We start from the raw sequence: 12192 nt of genomic DNA, 5'->3' as shown, positions 1-12192 counted from the left end.
GGCAGAAAAACGCTGATTATTTTGACTAGGAAAAGCCCTATTTACGAAGAAATAATGAAGTGATTTGGGGGGACCGGTGTCGGGGATGATCTCAGTGGGGAGGAGTGGGCACAGACGCCGCACGGGTCGCCCTCGGGGTCCCGTGTGGGGGCGGTCCCGGGCCAGCTGCTCCCAAGGCCGGCGGCCCTGGTCTCCCCACGGGCGTCTCCGGGTGTCCGAGCTGAGCCCTGTGGGGTGCAGCTCGCCTGGCTGAGCCGGGTGCAGACCTGGAGAGAGGTTCCTGGGCAGGAGGGAGGCCGGCCCGCGCCCATCGCCCAGGCAGCCGAGGCGCCCCTGGGGCCGGGGGCGCTGAGCGCTGGGCTGCTGGGAGTGGGGGCGCGGCCCCGCCATGGGGGTGCCCCCACGCACAGCAGAGGGGCAGGGCCCGCCACCTGCCTCGGACGGAGTCCGGGGGGTGGGTGGCGTGGGCTGCAGGGTCGCGGCCGGGCGCACGCTGCAGGGACTCCGCTCCCCGAGACGCGGGCGGCCCTGCAGGGGGCTGGGCCGGGCGACAGGGGCCGGAGGCCGCGGGGCAGCTGCGTGCATGCCCGTCACCTGGGTCTGCGCGACCCCGACACCGCACCCACAGGCCGAGGCGGGTCCCGGGTGGCAGAGCGCTGTTCCAGAACCGTCCTGGTGGCCAACCGGCGAGGTCTATGGGGGACCCAGGGTGTGAGCTCTGCTCAGCCAAGCCGCTGAGGGGGACCAGGCCGCTCACGCCAGCGTCCTGCCCTGGGACGGTGGAGGGTCCCCTCCGCCACTGCGGCCGCATGCCAGGGGCCCGGCCTCAGGCGGGACGGTCACGGTGCTGGTGGCAGGGGGCCGGCACCACCCAGCACCTCCCTGGCAGCCCCCCGGACCCCCGCCCGCCCGGTCTGACCCCTGCCTCCGGCTCCCAGGGACGGGCCGCCGGGCTCCCCGAGGTCCCTGCGATCTGACCCACGGGAAGGCACGGAGGTGGGAGACCGAGCCCAAGGTCATGGTCACCCCAGAGCTGCCCTCACGGGGCCTCGTTTCTTCAGCTTCTGCAGCCTCAGGACCTGAGGCAGGAGCGGGGGGGGCAGGGGGGCCAGAAGGGTTCGGACCACCTCACGGTCGGGGGGGCCGGGCCCGGCTGGCGGGGGGTGCAGCCCTGCGGCGAGTTGCTGTGGGGACTCCTCTGGAGACGGGGCGGCAGGCGGAGGCAGCCGGGCCTCACCTCACCTGGAGCTGCCGGGGGGCCTGGGGTGCGTCTGTGTGGGCCGCAGCCTCGGGCCCGAGGGGTGAGGCCCGTGGGCTCTGGCCCCAGAGTGGACAGGCGGCCGGCCCGGCCCCCGCGGCCCTTCCGCAGCAGGCCTCTGCCCTCCCGCCCGCTGGCCCGGGGCCTCAACACTCCTGCGGAGTGAACAGACCCCCGCAGTGGGGGGCAAGGGGTGAGCTCTGGACTCCCCTCCGCCCCTCGGCCGGGCCGGCCCCCAGCTCCCGGCAGGAAGCGCACGCAGGGTGCGGGGAGCCGCGGGGCCCGTCGGCTTAGGGCCCCTCTCCGGCTCCAGCCCTGGGAAGGACACTCCACAGAGGCAGGCACCTGCCGGGAGCCTGGGGGGGCACAGGGCGACTGGCCAGCCCCCTCTCGAAGCGCTGTGCCTGGGGATGGGGGGAGTGCCCCCCCCCCCGCCGAAGGCCCACCTCCTGGGTCCTGGCACGCCACCCCCCACCCCCGAACTGCCCCTCACCGCCCTGCCGGACCCTAACATTCACGCAGGGGCTCTGCCGGCCCTGGGTCGCGGGGGAGGCGGAGGGCTCTGGGGCTGGGGTGTCCTCCGCGCTGGGCCGCGGGGGCCCAGGCCTTGGGGGCCCTGGGTACAGCACGGGCTGCACGGCAGAGCCAAGGCTGCCTGTGGGCGGAGCCGTGTGGGGGCAGCGGGGCGGGAAGGGCGGCCGGTGAAAGGGGTGAGGTTCCCGCCCCCGGCCTTGAGTCGGGGTCCTCAGGGCCGCGGGGCCCCGCGGGCTGTTTCTCCAAGGAAAACACCGTGGCCACGGCCTCCGGCCTGCTTCCGGGCTGTCCCCTCGCTTTAAATCAACACTCGAGAGCGGGGTGGGCCCTGCCCGCCCCCCGCCCACCCCCCGCCGCCCCGCAGGCGGAGGGGTGCCTGGCGCCAGCGTCCTGTCCAGGTGTCCCCGGACAGAGGGGGAGGCCCGGCCAGCCCCCCCGCCCCTATCTCCCCTTGCAGCCTCCGGGGAGGAGCAGGGTCCGGGCCCCCAAGGACTCCCTCCTGCCCGCTGCCCGGCCCTCCAGCCCAGCGTCCGGATCCTCGCCACCCCCCATGACACCTCCTCCTCCTCCACTGTCTGGGGAGCGAGCAGCCAGGCGGCCGGCCGGTGGGGGGGGCTCTCAGGGCACACAGCTCAGACGAGCAGGGCTGTGGACGGGCCCGTGGAACCTGAGACGCAGGGCACTGGCCGCCTGGACGCCGCGGCCCCCGTCACACCCCACTGGCCGCGGGCCGGGGGTCCACGCTAGGGCTGCCTCCCCAGTTCCCAAACAGCACCTCCCTCGGGCCCCCGCCGCCCGAGGCCCCAGCCCACCCAGCACCCCCTGGTCACGCAGAACCGGAGCCTCAGCCCCGAGGGGTCGGGGCCGGTGTGGCTCCAGCCAACCCGCACCCCCCACCCCTGGAGCCGGCCTCCCGGCGTGCCCACGTGGGGCTGAGACACCGGTGCCCCCTCCTCAGTGCGGCCGCGGGGACAGAGGGACGGAGCCGCAGGTTCTCGGTCACAAGGGGCACTTTTATTGGGGCGTCGGCCCGTCACAGGCCAAACCAGTCAGGGACGCCCCCGCGCCGGGGGTCACCGCGCTGCCTCTCCCGCTGCTCCTCCAGCAGCTCCTCCTGGGCGCTGTCCTCCGCGGGGCCGCCCTCGCCGCCGGCGCCCGGCTTCCTCTCGGGGAAGAGGTCGGGGAACGTGAAGGTCTGCCCGTGGGCCTGCGGGGGGAAGGCCAGCGCTCCAGCACGGCTGGCTCCGGCCGCCCGCGGGAGGGAGGGTGGGGGCCGGGGGCGCCTCGCCACCTGGACGGAGCCTCCCCACCGGGGCCAAGCTCCGGTCTCACCGCGGGCCCAGCGGGCCCCCGGGGCGGGGGAGGGAAGACCCCCGCTCCCAGGCGCAGTGGGGCGGGGAGAGGAGGTCGACAGGGTCGGCAGGCAGGGGCGGTGGGGGCGGCACGGGGTCTGGGGCGCTCCGGCCCGAGAAGCCAGCAGGCTGGGCTGGGTCCCCGCGGACCCCCACTCTGGGCAGAAACGTGGACGCGGGCAGGCGCCCCCCGAGCACGCGGGGGCCTGTGCTCGCGGGTCACGTGGCGCGGGCCTGCGGTGATGAGAAGCAGCCGCGGCGCGCTCGGTAGCCAGCCCGCGGGAGGATTATCTTACACATTTCAGACCCTTTTTTTTCTTTTAAAATACCAAAGGGCAACAGTTTACGTGCAGGGCTGGCTGCCCGGAACGGGGGGTTTGTGTTTAATATATGGAGGTGATTCTGCTGGTTTTCTGAGGTGGGGGGAGCCCGGGTGACATTTTGAACGTAAACACGAAGATGGCCGTTTGCAGCGGCTCGGGGAGGCACGCGGAGGGAGGGGGGGTGAGTCCTGTTTCTACCGGCAGGGACAGCTGCGGACGGCGCCCCGCGGCCCCTTTCCGGAGAATTCACCTTGTGCTTCCAAAAACAAGACTCTCCAAGAGCAATCTGATAGCGGAAAAGTACAAAAAAGCAGAAAAATGCCATAAAAACGGAGAAACCGGCCCTGCCGGAGCCCGGGGCCCGGGCGGTGGTCTGCTGGGACTCTCTCCTGCGCCCCGGGGCATCCTTCATTCCTGCGCGCTGTGTCACTGCCGGCCCCTGCCGCGGGGCGGCTGCGGGCCATGCGGGCCCGGCGCCGGCCGGACTGGGTGGGGGCCCGAGGAGACGCTCATCCGGTTGTCTGAGGAGGGAAAAATGCGGGTCTCCCGCCCCCCACCCCTGGGGCCAGCTTTTCCTCGGCGGCCATCTCCAAGTAAACCTGGTGACTGAACTTGCCTTTCCCACTGACCCTCTGTGTGTGTGGCTTCACAAGCAGCGGTTTTCAAAAGCCCCCGGGGGGCCCCACGGGACAGGCCGGCAGAGGACGGGCCACAGAGGGGGGACCCCCTTCCGGGGGTGCAGGCCCAGCCTCCTGGCTGCGTGCAGGGCTGGCACAGGTCTGCAGGAGCCTGGGGGAGGGGGTGTCACGAAGGTGACCCCGGAGCAGCAGGGCTGTGCCCCGGCCGGCGGCCTGCGCCTCGTGGCCAGGCCCCCTGCAGCTGCAGACCCCGGGTCTGCGTGCCTCTCGGTCCGGTTTCCCTGAGTTGGGGGGCGGAGGTCAGGGGGAGCGGGAGCGAGGCTCGGACAACTCAAAAGCCACTTCTAACCACAGCTCTGCCGTGTGGGGCCTCGTGGCGGAGGGGGACACTCGGGCCGCCCCCGCAGGCGGACTCGGGGCGCAGCACACGCTGGGCCGGACAACCTCGGGCCCCATTCGGGACGGCAGCTGTGGCTGTTTCCCGGGGAAGCCGCCATTCCACCCCGGCCCCTGGCAAGCTGCTCCTGAGGCCCCGATTGGGGCTGCAGGCGCAGGGTTCGCCACAGCGCTACTGCCATCTAGTGGCCGCCCGCGCCGGCTCCTCGGGGGCCTGCCCGCGCAGGAGCCCCCCAGGTCCCTAACCCCCAGGTTTGAAACGGCAGCAGGGGAATTCACGGCAGCCCCCCAGGTTTGAAACGGGAGCAGGGCAGTTCACGGCAGCCCCCCAGGTTTGAAACGGGAGCAGGGCAGTTCACGGCAGCCCCCCAGGTTTCAAACGGGAGCAGGGCAGTTCACGGCAGCCCCCCAGGTTTCAAACGGGAGCAGCACTGACCCCGGGAGGGCCCCCCCCACACTGGGGAGGAGACCCTGCCGGGGTGCGGGGTGCAGGAGGGAGCGCACCAGTGTGGGCCCCGCAGCCCCACTGGGAGAGCGGGAGGGGTGAGCAGCCCTGGGCCTGCTCAGTGCAGGCTCCTGTGGCTGGAGCCCGCGCCTGGAGCCCCCAGCCGGCAGGAGCCACGGGGGCAGGCGGTGCCTGCGGTGCCACAGCCCTCGCAGAGGGGCGAGCACCCCGAGGCAGGGCCGCCTCCCCGCCTAGGACCCGTCCGGGGCCGGCCCTCCCGAGCAGGCGGCCCCTGAGGCTCAGCGAGATCTGGTTTCTGTCAGGACCCAGATCCCCGGGCCTGGGTGGGCCTGCCCTGCCCACGGCACGTTCCGAGTTCAAAGGCTCGACAGGGGTGGCCCCCGAGAAGTTCCACAGTGCCCCAGCCCATCTCCTCCCACTGGCTTAGCTGTGCTTTGAACCCCAGCCCCTCCTGGGCCGCGCCGTGGATTAGCACGGAGGCAGCCGGCCCCGGGACCCTGCCCCTCGAGGCCTCCCCGGCCCCGCGGCGGCTGCACAAACACGGCCCCCGCCCCCGGGCACGCGGTCACACTCACCAGCTGCACGTAGGCCACCTTGTGGTCCGGGGTCTTCACCCGCACGTTCCTGTGGTCCCTCTTCCTGCCAGGACCTGGGGGGCGGGGGACACAGACGCCGCGCTGGTGAGCGCTCGACCCCTGGAGGGACACGCCTGCGAGGGCCCGCTGGTCGCACCCCGAGGTGCCGCTTCCAGTGCGCAGGCTGTACCCCTCCGGGTCCCGGCCCAGCCGCAGCCCCCGCGGCCCCCGCCGGTGTCTGAGGTGACTCAGGGGGCTGTCTTCCTGGCACCCTCGCCGGCCCCCGGCTGCAGGCCCCAGGTAGACGGGCGATGGGGCCCCCAGGAAGGGCCGACGGTGGGCTCTGGGGAAGAGAGGGCGTCGGCCGTGCCCAGAGGGGCCCGGGGGCCCGGCGCTCTGCCCCGGCAGGACTGCAGCCCTAGACGTCGCCCGAGCACTGTGCCTTGATTTCCCCCTGTGCCGAGAACCGGGCCCGCAGAGCGGCCACGAGGACGGGGCGGGGGTCAGTGGCATGGGGCGGCACGGCCGTCTGCCCGGGGGGGGGGCCAGGGGGGGAAGGGGCCCACCCACACAACAGGCACAGCCCTGCCCGGCACCCACCGTGCTGCACCCTGGTCCGCACGGCGGCCACAGGCACGCCGTAGATGCGCTCCAGGTAGTTCCGCAGGTCCACCCTGGTCATCCTGGCAGGGAGGGGGACAGGGACCGTGAGCCACACCGGAGCAGCCTCCAAGGGCAGCGGCCGGTCCCCACCCAGCACTCCCCCTGGGACGCGCCGGCACGGGGGGGACGGACTAGGCCGGCCCCCCCCGCCTCCCCCCGCCCGCCCACGCTCGGGGCCAGGCGGCCGAGCTCCAGGGACTCTCCCGAGGGAAGCCACGGTCTGCGAGTGCCCCCTGGCTGCCGGGAGCCCAGGCCGGCCCGAGTCCGAGGCCCTGGGGCGGCCCGGTGCGCGGCCGCCGCCCCACTGCACGGTCCGAACCAGCATTTCTGAAAAACAACTGTCTGTCAGGTCGGGTCTTGCTCCCTTCCCACCTCGAATGGGTCAGCAGCTCAGGCCCTCAGCCTCCCCTGCCCCTGCCCCTACCCCGCCGGCCCCCCAGGGGTACGCCGAGGCCGGGCCACATGGGAGCAGTCGCTCCGGGGGCTCGGGGCGGCGCCCTGCAGTGAGGGTGGCGGGCGGGCCGGGCCCCTGGGGCGAGCGCAGGCCTGGTGGAGGGCCCTGGCTCTGGCCCCACGCGTCACAGCAGCTCTGGGGGCCGGGCCCAGCCTTGGGGGTGGGGGCAGGGGGCACCGCGGCTCCATCCTGCAGGAAGAGCGGGAAAGAAACCGGCTCCGGCTCCCCACCGGGCCTCGCCAGGTGGAGGGCGCCCGGCCGCCCCAGCAGACAACGGGCCTCTGTGCACAGCGGCGGAGCCCCCGCGGAGGGCGGCGCCCGCGGACTCACTCCATGGGGATCCGGAACTGCACGGTGTCCTCGGGCTGGGCCGAGCCGGGCCGCACCAGCTGGATGAAGAAGTTGGTGCGGAACACACGGAGCTGGGGGCCGCCCAGCTGGCAGAGCGGGTACCTGCGGGGGAGACGCTCGGAGTCCATGCCGGGGCCGGAACGCCGCCCCACACCCCCGCCGCCGCTCGCTCTCGTGGCCCTGCCCAGCGTGGGGCGGCGTGCGCTGGTGGCCCCTGCAGCTGGCCTTCGGGAAGGGGCCGGTGAGCCATTCGAGAACCGACCGGAGGCCACGGAGGACGTGCTCCCAAGTCCCCGAACGGGCCGGCGGCGAGGCGCGGACACGGCGTGCACTCCACGTGACCGTCCCACGGGCACGCGGCCGTCCCAGGAGCGGAGCGGGCCCCACCTGGGCGGGCCCGCTGCCGGCAGGGGTCGCCCGCCGGCTCCCTGGTGCCGGCTGAGGTGGGACGGCTGTGGGGACACGAGGCTAGCAGGTCACCAACCCCAAGCTCACCCCGAAACCCCCAGGGTGGGCAGGCCGGGAGCCCAAGGGCAGGTCTTGGTGGGAGGTGGGTGCTGGGAGCCTCACTGTGGAACTTGGCTGTGTCCAGGGGCCTACTGGCAGCACCCAGCACCGAGGAAGGGGCTCACCGGGGCCACATCCCACGCTGGCCCTCGGCCTCCACGTCTGGGGAGGGTGAGGAGGGCCAGGGGGTCAGAGGACCTGGGCAGGGATGGCAGGGGCCCCCCCAGAGCGAGGCGTGGGCCGGGATGTGTGAGCTGAATGTGTGAACTGAACACCATCTCTCCGGGGCACGCGGGTGACCGAGGCAGCCCGTCGCGGCCACCGCGGCAGGGCCCCTGCAGGCGTGAACATTGCGGGGGACTGGGAAGGCAGGCGGGTCTGAAGGGTGCGGGGCCTGCTGGTTTTACCCTTGCAGGGGGCTCAGGCTGACCCCTGCCCGCCCAGGGGGCTCTTTTCCCCCCGTGGTGACCAATGGCAGTGCTCGCTGCAAGGGGCAAAGGCTGGGGCCCAAGGGTCATTGTGGGAGCGTGGGGGTGCTGGCTCAGACCCCCCCACCTCTCCAAGGCACCCCACCATCTGGGGCTGGAAGGCTGTGCTCAGCTTTGGCCGGAAAGAGGCCCAGCGTGAAGGTCCAGGTGAGAGGCGGAGGCCAGCAGGGGCGAGCGTGCCCTTGCCCCCACGCTGAGCCCCAGGCCCTCCCAAGGCCCCCGCCTGCAGCCTGGGACACCGTCCCCCCCACCTCGGGAACAACCCGTGCCGCTCACTACCCTCCTGCTGGGTCCTGGAACACAGCTCCCTGGGCCTCCTGGAGGCCCAGCGCCCCCGTGGGGCCCACCACTGGCCTCCGGGTGGTTTTACCCGGCCCCTGCCTCCCTGACCGCTCCCGCGGTTTCGCAAGCACCTCGACCTAACATCTCGCAGGCAGGGCTCTGAATCTCTCCTCTCTCCTCCAAACAACAGGCTGGCTGGCTGCCACCAGCCCTCCCGCCCTGTGGCCCCGAGGGTGACTCATCCGGGATCCCACCCTCTCCCTCCCCCCGCCTCATGGCTCCACTGCAAGTCTCCCCTCCAGGGCCTCCCTGGCCAGCGAGGGAGCACGTGCACTCAAGCTGGGCCCCTGTCCTGGTTCCCTTCCTGCCTGCACGTCCTTGGCCTCCAGGGCGGCCTCGGGGGCGGCCTTGAGGGCCTGGCTCGGAGCTCCCATTCCTTGAGGCCCCTGCCCCTTGCAGGCTGCGGCAGAAAGCAGCGTCCCCTCTTCGGGGGCCCCCCGTGCAGCCCCGCTCCCCAAATCCACACCCTGGCCCAGCCATGGAGTCTGCTTCCACGCCTGTAAGCGGGTGGGGGGGGCAGGGAGAGTGGGGGCACCCTTCACTGTCTGCTCTCCAGGGTCAAGGGCATACACGCGTGCATGTATGCATTCACTCCCTCATTTATTCATGCTTCACACATGCATAAACTCAGCAGGCCATCTGTTCACGGGGCCGAGGGATCCCTGCTTAAGCCCACTCATGCACTTATTCACGCAATCACACAAGCAGCAGTCACGAGGCCGCCTGTTCACGGGGCCATGGGACCCCTGCTTAAGCCCACTCATGCACTTATTCACGCAATCACACAAGCAGCAGTCACGAGGCCTCCTGTTCACGGGGCCATGGGACCCCTGCTTAAGCCCACTCATGCACTTATTCACGCAATCACACAAGCAGCAGTCACGAGGCCTCCTGTTCACGGGGCCCTCGGCTCTCCACTTAAACCCACTCATGCACTTATTCACGAGTTCGCTCGTGCATGAATTCACGAGGCCTTCTGTTCACGGGGCCATCTGACCCCGCTGAACACCAGGGTGGTCGCCCGGGCAGCGCGGGGGGAGGGGCGGGTGGCGCGCGGCGCGGCCCCGCCCCGCCCCAAAGCCGCGCGGGCGGGGCCGGCCCTCGGGGGGCGGGGCCTGCCGGGCGCAGGGCGGGCTCCGCGGCCGGGCCCGGCCTGCGCCCGGCCTTAGCGTCCGGATGGGTTTGCACACGTGGCCGCGGGGGTGGCGGCGTAGGCTGCGGGACCCGGACCACGCTCCGGCCGGCCGCGCCCCTCTTCCCAGCCCCCCTCCCCGGGCCTGGGTCCCCGGCTCCTTGACTGTGACCGTGAAAGCCCCGCCCCGCGCGGGCCGCCCTACTCACAGCACGTTCCGCGCCATCGCCAGCTTCCGGTTCGCGGGCAGAAGGAACGGCCCGCGCGGCCCGCGCGGCCTCTGGCACAGCGCCCCCTGGCGTCCGGAGGGCGCGCCCCCGCCCCGCGCGGCGGGCCCTGCCCCTGGAGACCGCCACACCTGAGCCCCACCCACCGACCAGGAGCCCAGGCCCGGGTCCCCGTAGCTGTCTCTCCCCGTTCCCCCACTCCCCCGGGCTGGCCCTTGCCTTTCTGCACCTGCGATGCACTCCGAAGGGCAGGGATAGCGTTGACAGGGAGTGCCAAGCCAGCCACTGGGAGAGAAAGGACCCCGTCAGCTGCTGTGGAGAAACAGCAGGCTGGCCTGTAGGCTGGGGATGGGACCCAAGAGGGCAGCAGGGTGTGAGGCCTGGTGGCTGGCCCAGGGAGGGTGGAGGAGCCTGCAGGGAGGCGAGCACGTGCCCCTACGAGAGGCCCAGCTTTGGGGCGGGGACTGCAGGCCTCCCCCTGTGTGTGCTTGCTGATGGGAACGGCACAGTGGTCTCGCCTAGGACCCAGGCGCTGCAGAGGACGACCGATGAGCGCAGGGCAGGGCTGGGTGGCAAGGGTGGGCTGCACTCGCCTGCTGGGGTCAGACGGGGGGGAGCCCAGCTGTCCCCTGCTGGCCGCCAGGCCCACGTGGAGGAGACCCGGTGGAGGGGACTGGTCAGAAGGGCCACTGTGCTGGGGGCCGGGGCCAGGCCTGGAGGACCAGCAAGGGGCTGGGAAGCAGGGTGGAGCTGCAGAGGGGCTCCCCTCACGCCCGCCCGGGGCAGGGGTCCCGAGGGCTCTCTCCTTCTTACAAAGCGCCGGCTCCCGGGCCAGCGTCTACCTGGAAGGTGCCGTGTCGCTCACACAGAGGTTGCCGGAAATCGGGTTTTGAGTTGTGTGAGGCGGACGAAGGGGGCAGTGGGTTTGGGGGCTCCGCTACGTTGCCAGCCCCTCAACGCTCAGGCCTGGCCTCCGCTGATCCTCCAGCTGGTGCCTCCCCGCCGGGCCTGGGCTCTCTGAGCTCAGCACAGTGTCCCCCTATCCCCTCGCCCCGAGGCAGCAGTGCCCGAGGAGCGCACGGCCGCCCCCACTGCCCCCTTCTCCGTGCCATCTGCCCTCGAGTCGGTCACACCGCCACTGCCGCCGCCGGGCTTGCCCCTCCTGACTTCTCCAGCAGGTCCTCCCCGGCCAAGGGCTGCCAGTTGAAACAGAGGACGCCCAGCTGACTTTGAAGCTCTGATAAACAGTGAGGTTCTCGCCGTTTTGGTCAGAAGTGACCCCTCTTTATGGTGGGTGCCCTGGTTTTCTGGTGCTGGGGGCTCAGGCAGTAAGCCAGCTGGCAGGAACCGGGGGGGTTGGGTCCGGGAACCCCCATTTCACCGGTGGTAGTCTTGCAGTGGTGCGGTGAGGTGGTTCCCTTCTGATTCAAAGGCTCAATGCAGGCCAGGCGGTCCCGCATGTGACTGGGGGGTCTGTCTGCAGAGACGGGCACAGGCGGGACAGCCCAGGCTGGGGTGGCAGGCTCGTCCCTCCCCAACCCCTCGCCCGAGTGGCTTTGGGAGCTCCAAACAGGCCACACCCCCAGCGCCCAGGTCTGCTGGCCATGCTGAAGGAGCGCTTGCCATTCACGCCCAGGCCAAGGCCTGTGGGATCTGCCCGCCTCTGGGACCCGGGGACCTGCGGCTCCTTCCTGGGGCTCCTGGCCCCTGCCCGGCACCCAGGCCTGGCTTCCCCGAGATGCTTCTCCTTCTCGCAGGGCCTGGCACACGGGGACGGAGGGCCGCTGCCACTGTGAGGGGCCTTTGGAAACCCAGGGCAAAACCCAGCGTCTCGCTCGCCGTGATACGGGTGCGGTCACCAGCGTTTGCCCTGTTTTGTGTCTCTGAGTCCGAGATTCGTCTGCTTTTGTCTCTTGCTCGTTTCTTCCTCCGGGAGGGTGTGTTATGGGCTGAGTCGTGTCCCTACCATTCATTCCCGGAGCCCTGACGCCTAGGACCACGGAACGTGACTCGGCGTTGGGGTCCTTAAAGAGAGGGTTCAGCCTGGCTCCATTCTGCCTTGCTCGACAAGGCCACTAGGGTGGGTTCTGATGTACGGGACCCGTGTTCTTATCAAAACAGGAGACCGGGACGCAGGCACGCACAGAGGGACGCCCGTCAGGGGGACACTGGGAGGAGACGGCCGTTCCCGGACTCCAGCCCCCGGACAGGGCCCGTGAGGGTCTCTGGTCCGAGAGGCCGTCTGTGGGACTGGGCGATGGCCGCCCCGGCAAACCCGGGAGAGTGCTAACGTTTCTGGTGGATTTCCACTGCATCGAATGTATCCCTTCTGTTCCCCTCTTGTCCGTCATGTTCAACTCAGAACCTTTTCCCAGTTCGTCATCTGCCTTTTCGTCGTTCCGGCCGGCCCTGCTGAGGTGTGCGGCACACGCAGCGTGCACGCCCGGGGCGCATGGTCCCACGGCCCTGACCCCAGGCAGGGCAGG

At 71.4% G+C, this 12192-nt stretch overlaps 1 protein-coding gene across 1 annotated transcript; it reads right to left on the bottom strand.

Annotated features, from left to right (window-relative positions):
* Positions 1 to 2784: 2784 nt before the first annotated feature.
* On the bottom strand, positions 2785 to 9740 carry MRPL23 (mitochondrial ribosomal protein L23). The gene is made up of 5 exons (XM_045821052.1): positions 9689 to 9740; positions 6990 to 7112; positions 6143 to 6225; positions 5543 to 5616; positions 2785 to 2999 (listed from the first exon to the last, which is right to left on the bottom strand). The coding sequence occupies exons 1-5, from the start codon at positions 9703 to 9705 to the stop codon at positions 2826 to 2828; spliced, it is 471 nt and encodes a 156-aa protein (XP_045677008.1). The 5' UTR covers positions 9706 to 9740; the 3' UTR covers positions 2785 to 2825.
* Between the last annotated feature and the right edge of the window lie 2452 nt (positions 9741 to 12192).

The sequence above is a fragment of the Phyllostomus hastatus genome, unplaced genomic scaffold (assembly GCF_019186645.2).
Source record: "Phyllostomus hastatus isolate PE091 unplaced genomic scaffold, TTU_PhHast_1.1 phas_scaffold_443, whole genome shotgun sequence".
Classification (NCBI taxonomy): Eukaryota; Metazoa; Chordata; class Mammalia; order Chiroptera; family Phyllostomidae; genus Phyllostomus; species Phyllostomus hastatus.
The sequence above is the reverse complement of the archived record's forward strand: the minus strand, read 5'-3'. Positions and strand labels throughout refer to the sequence as shown.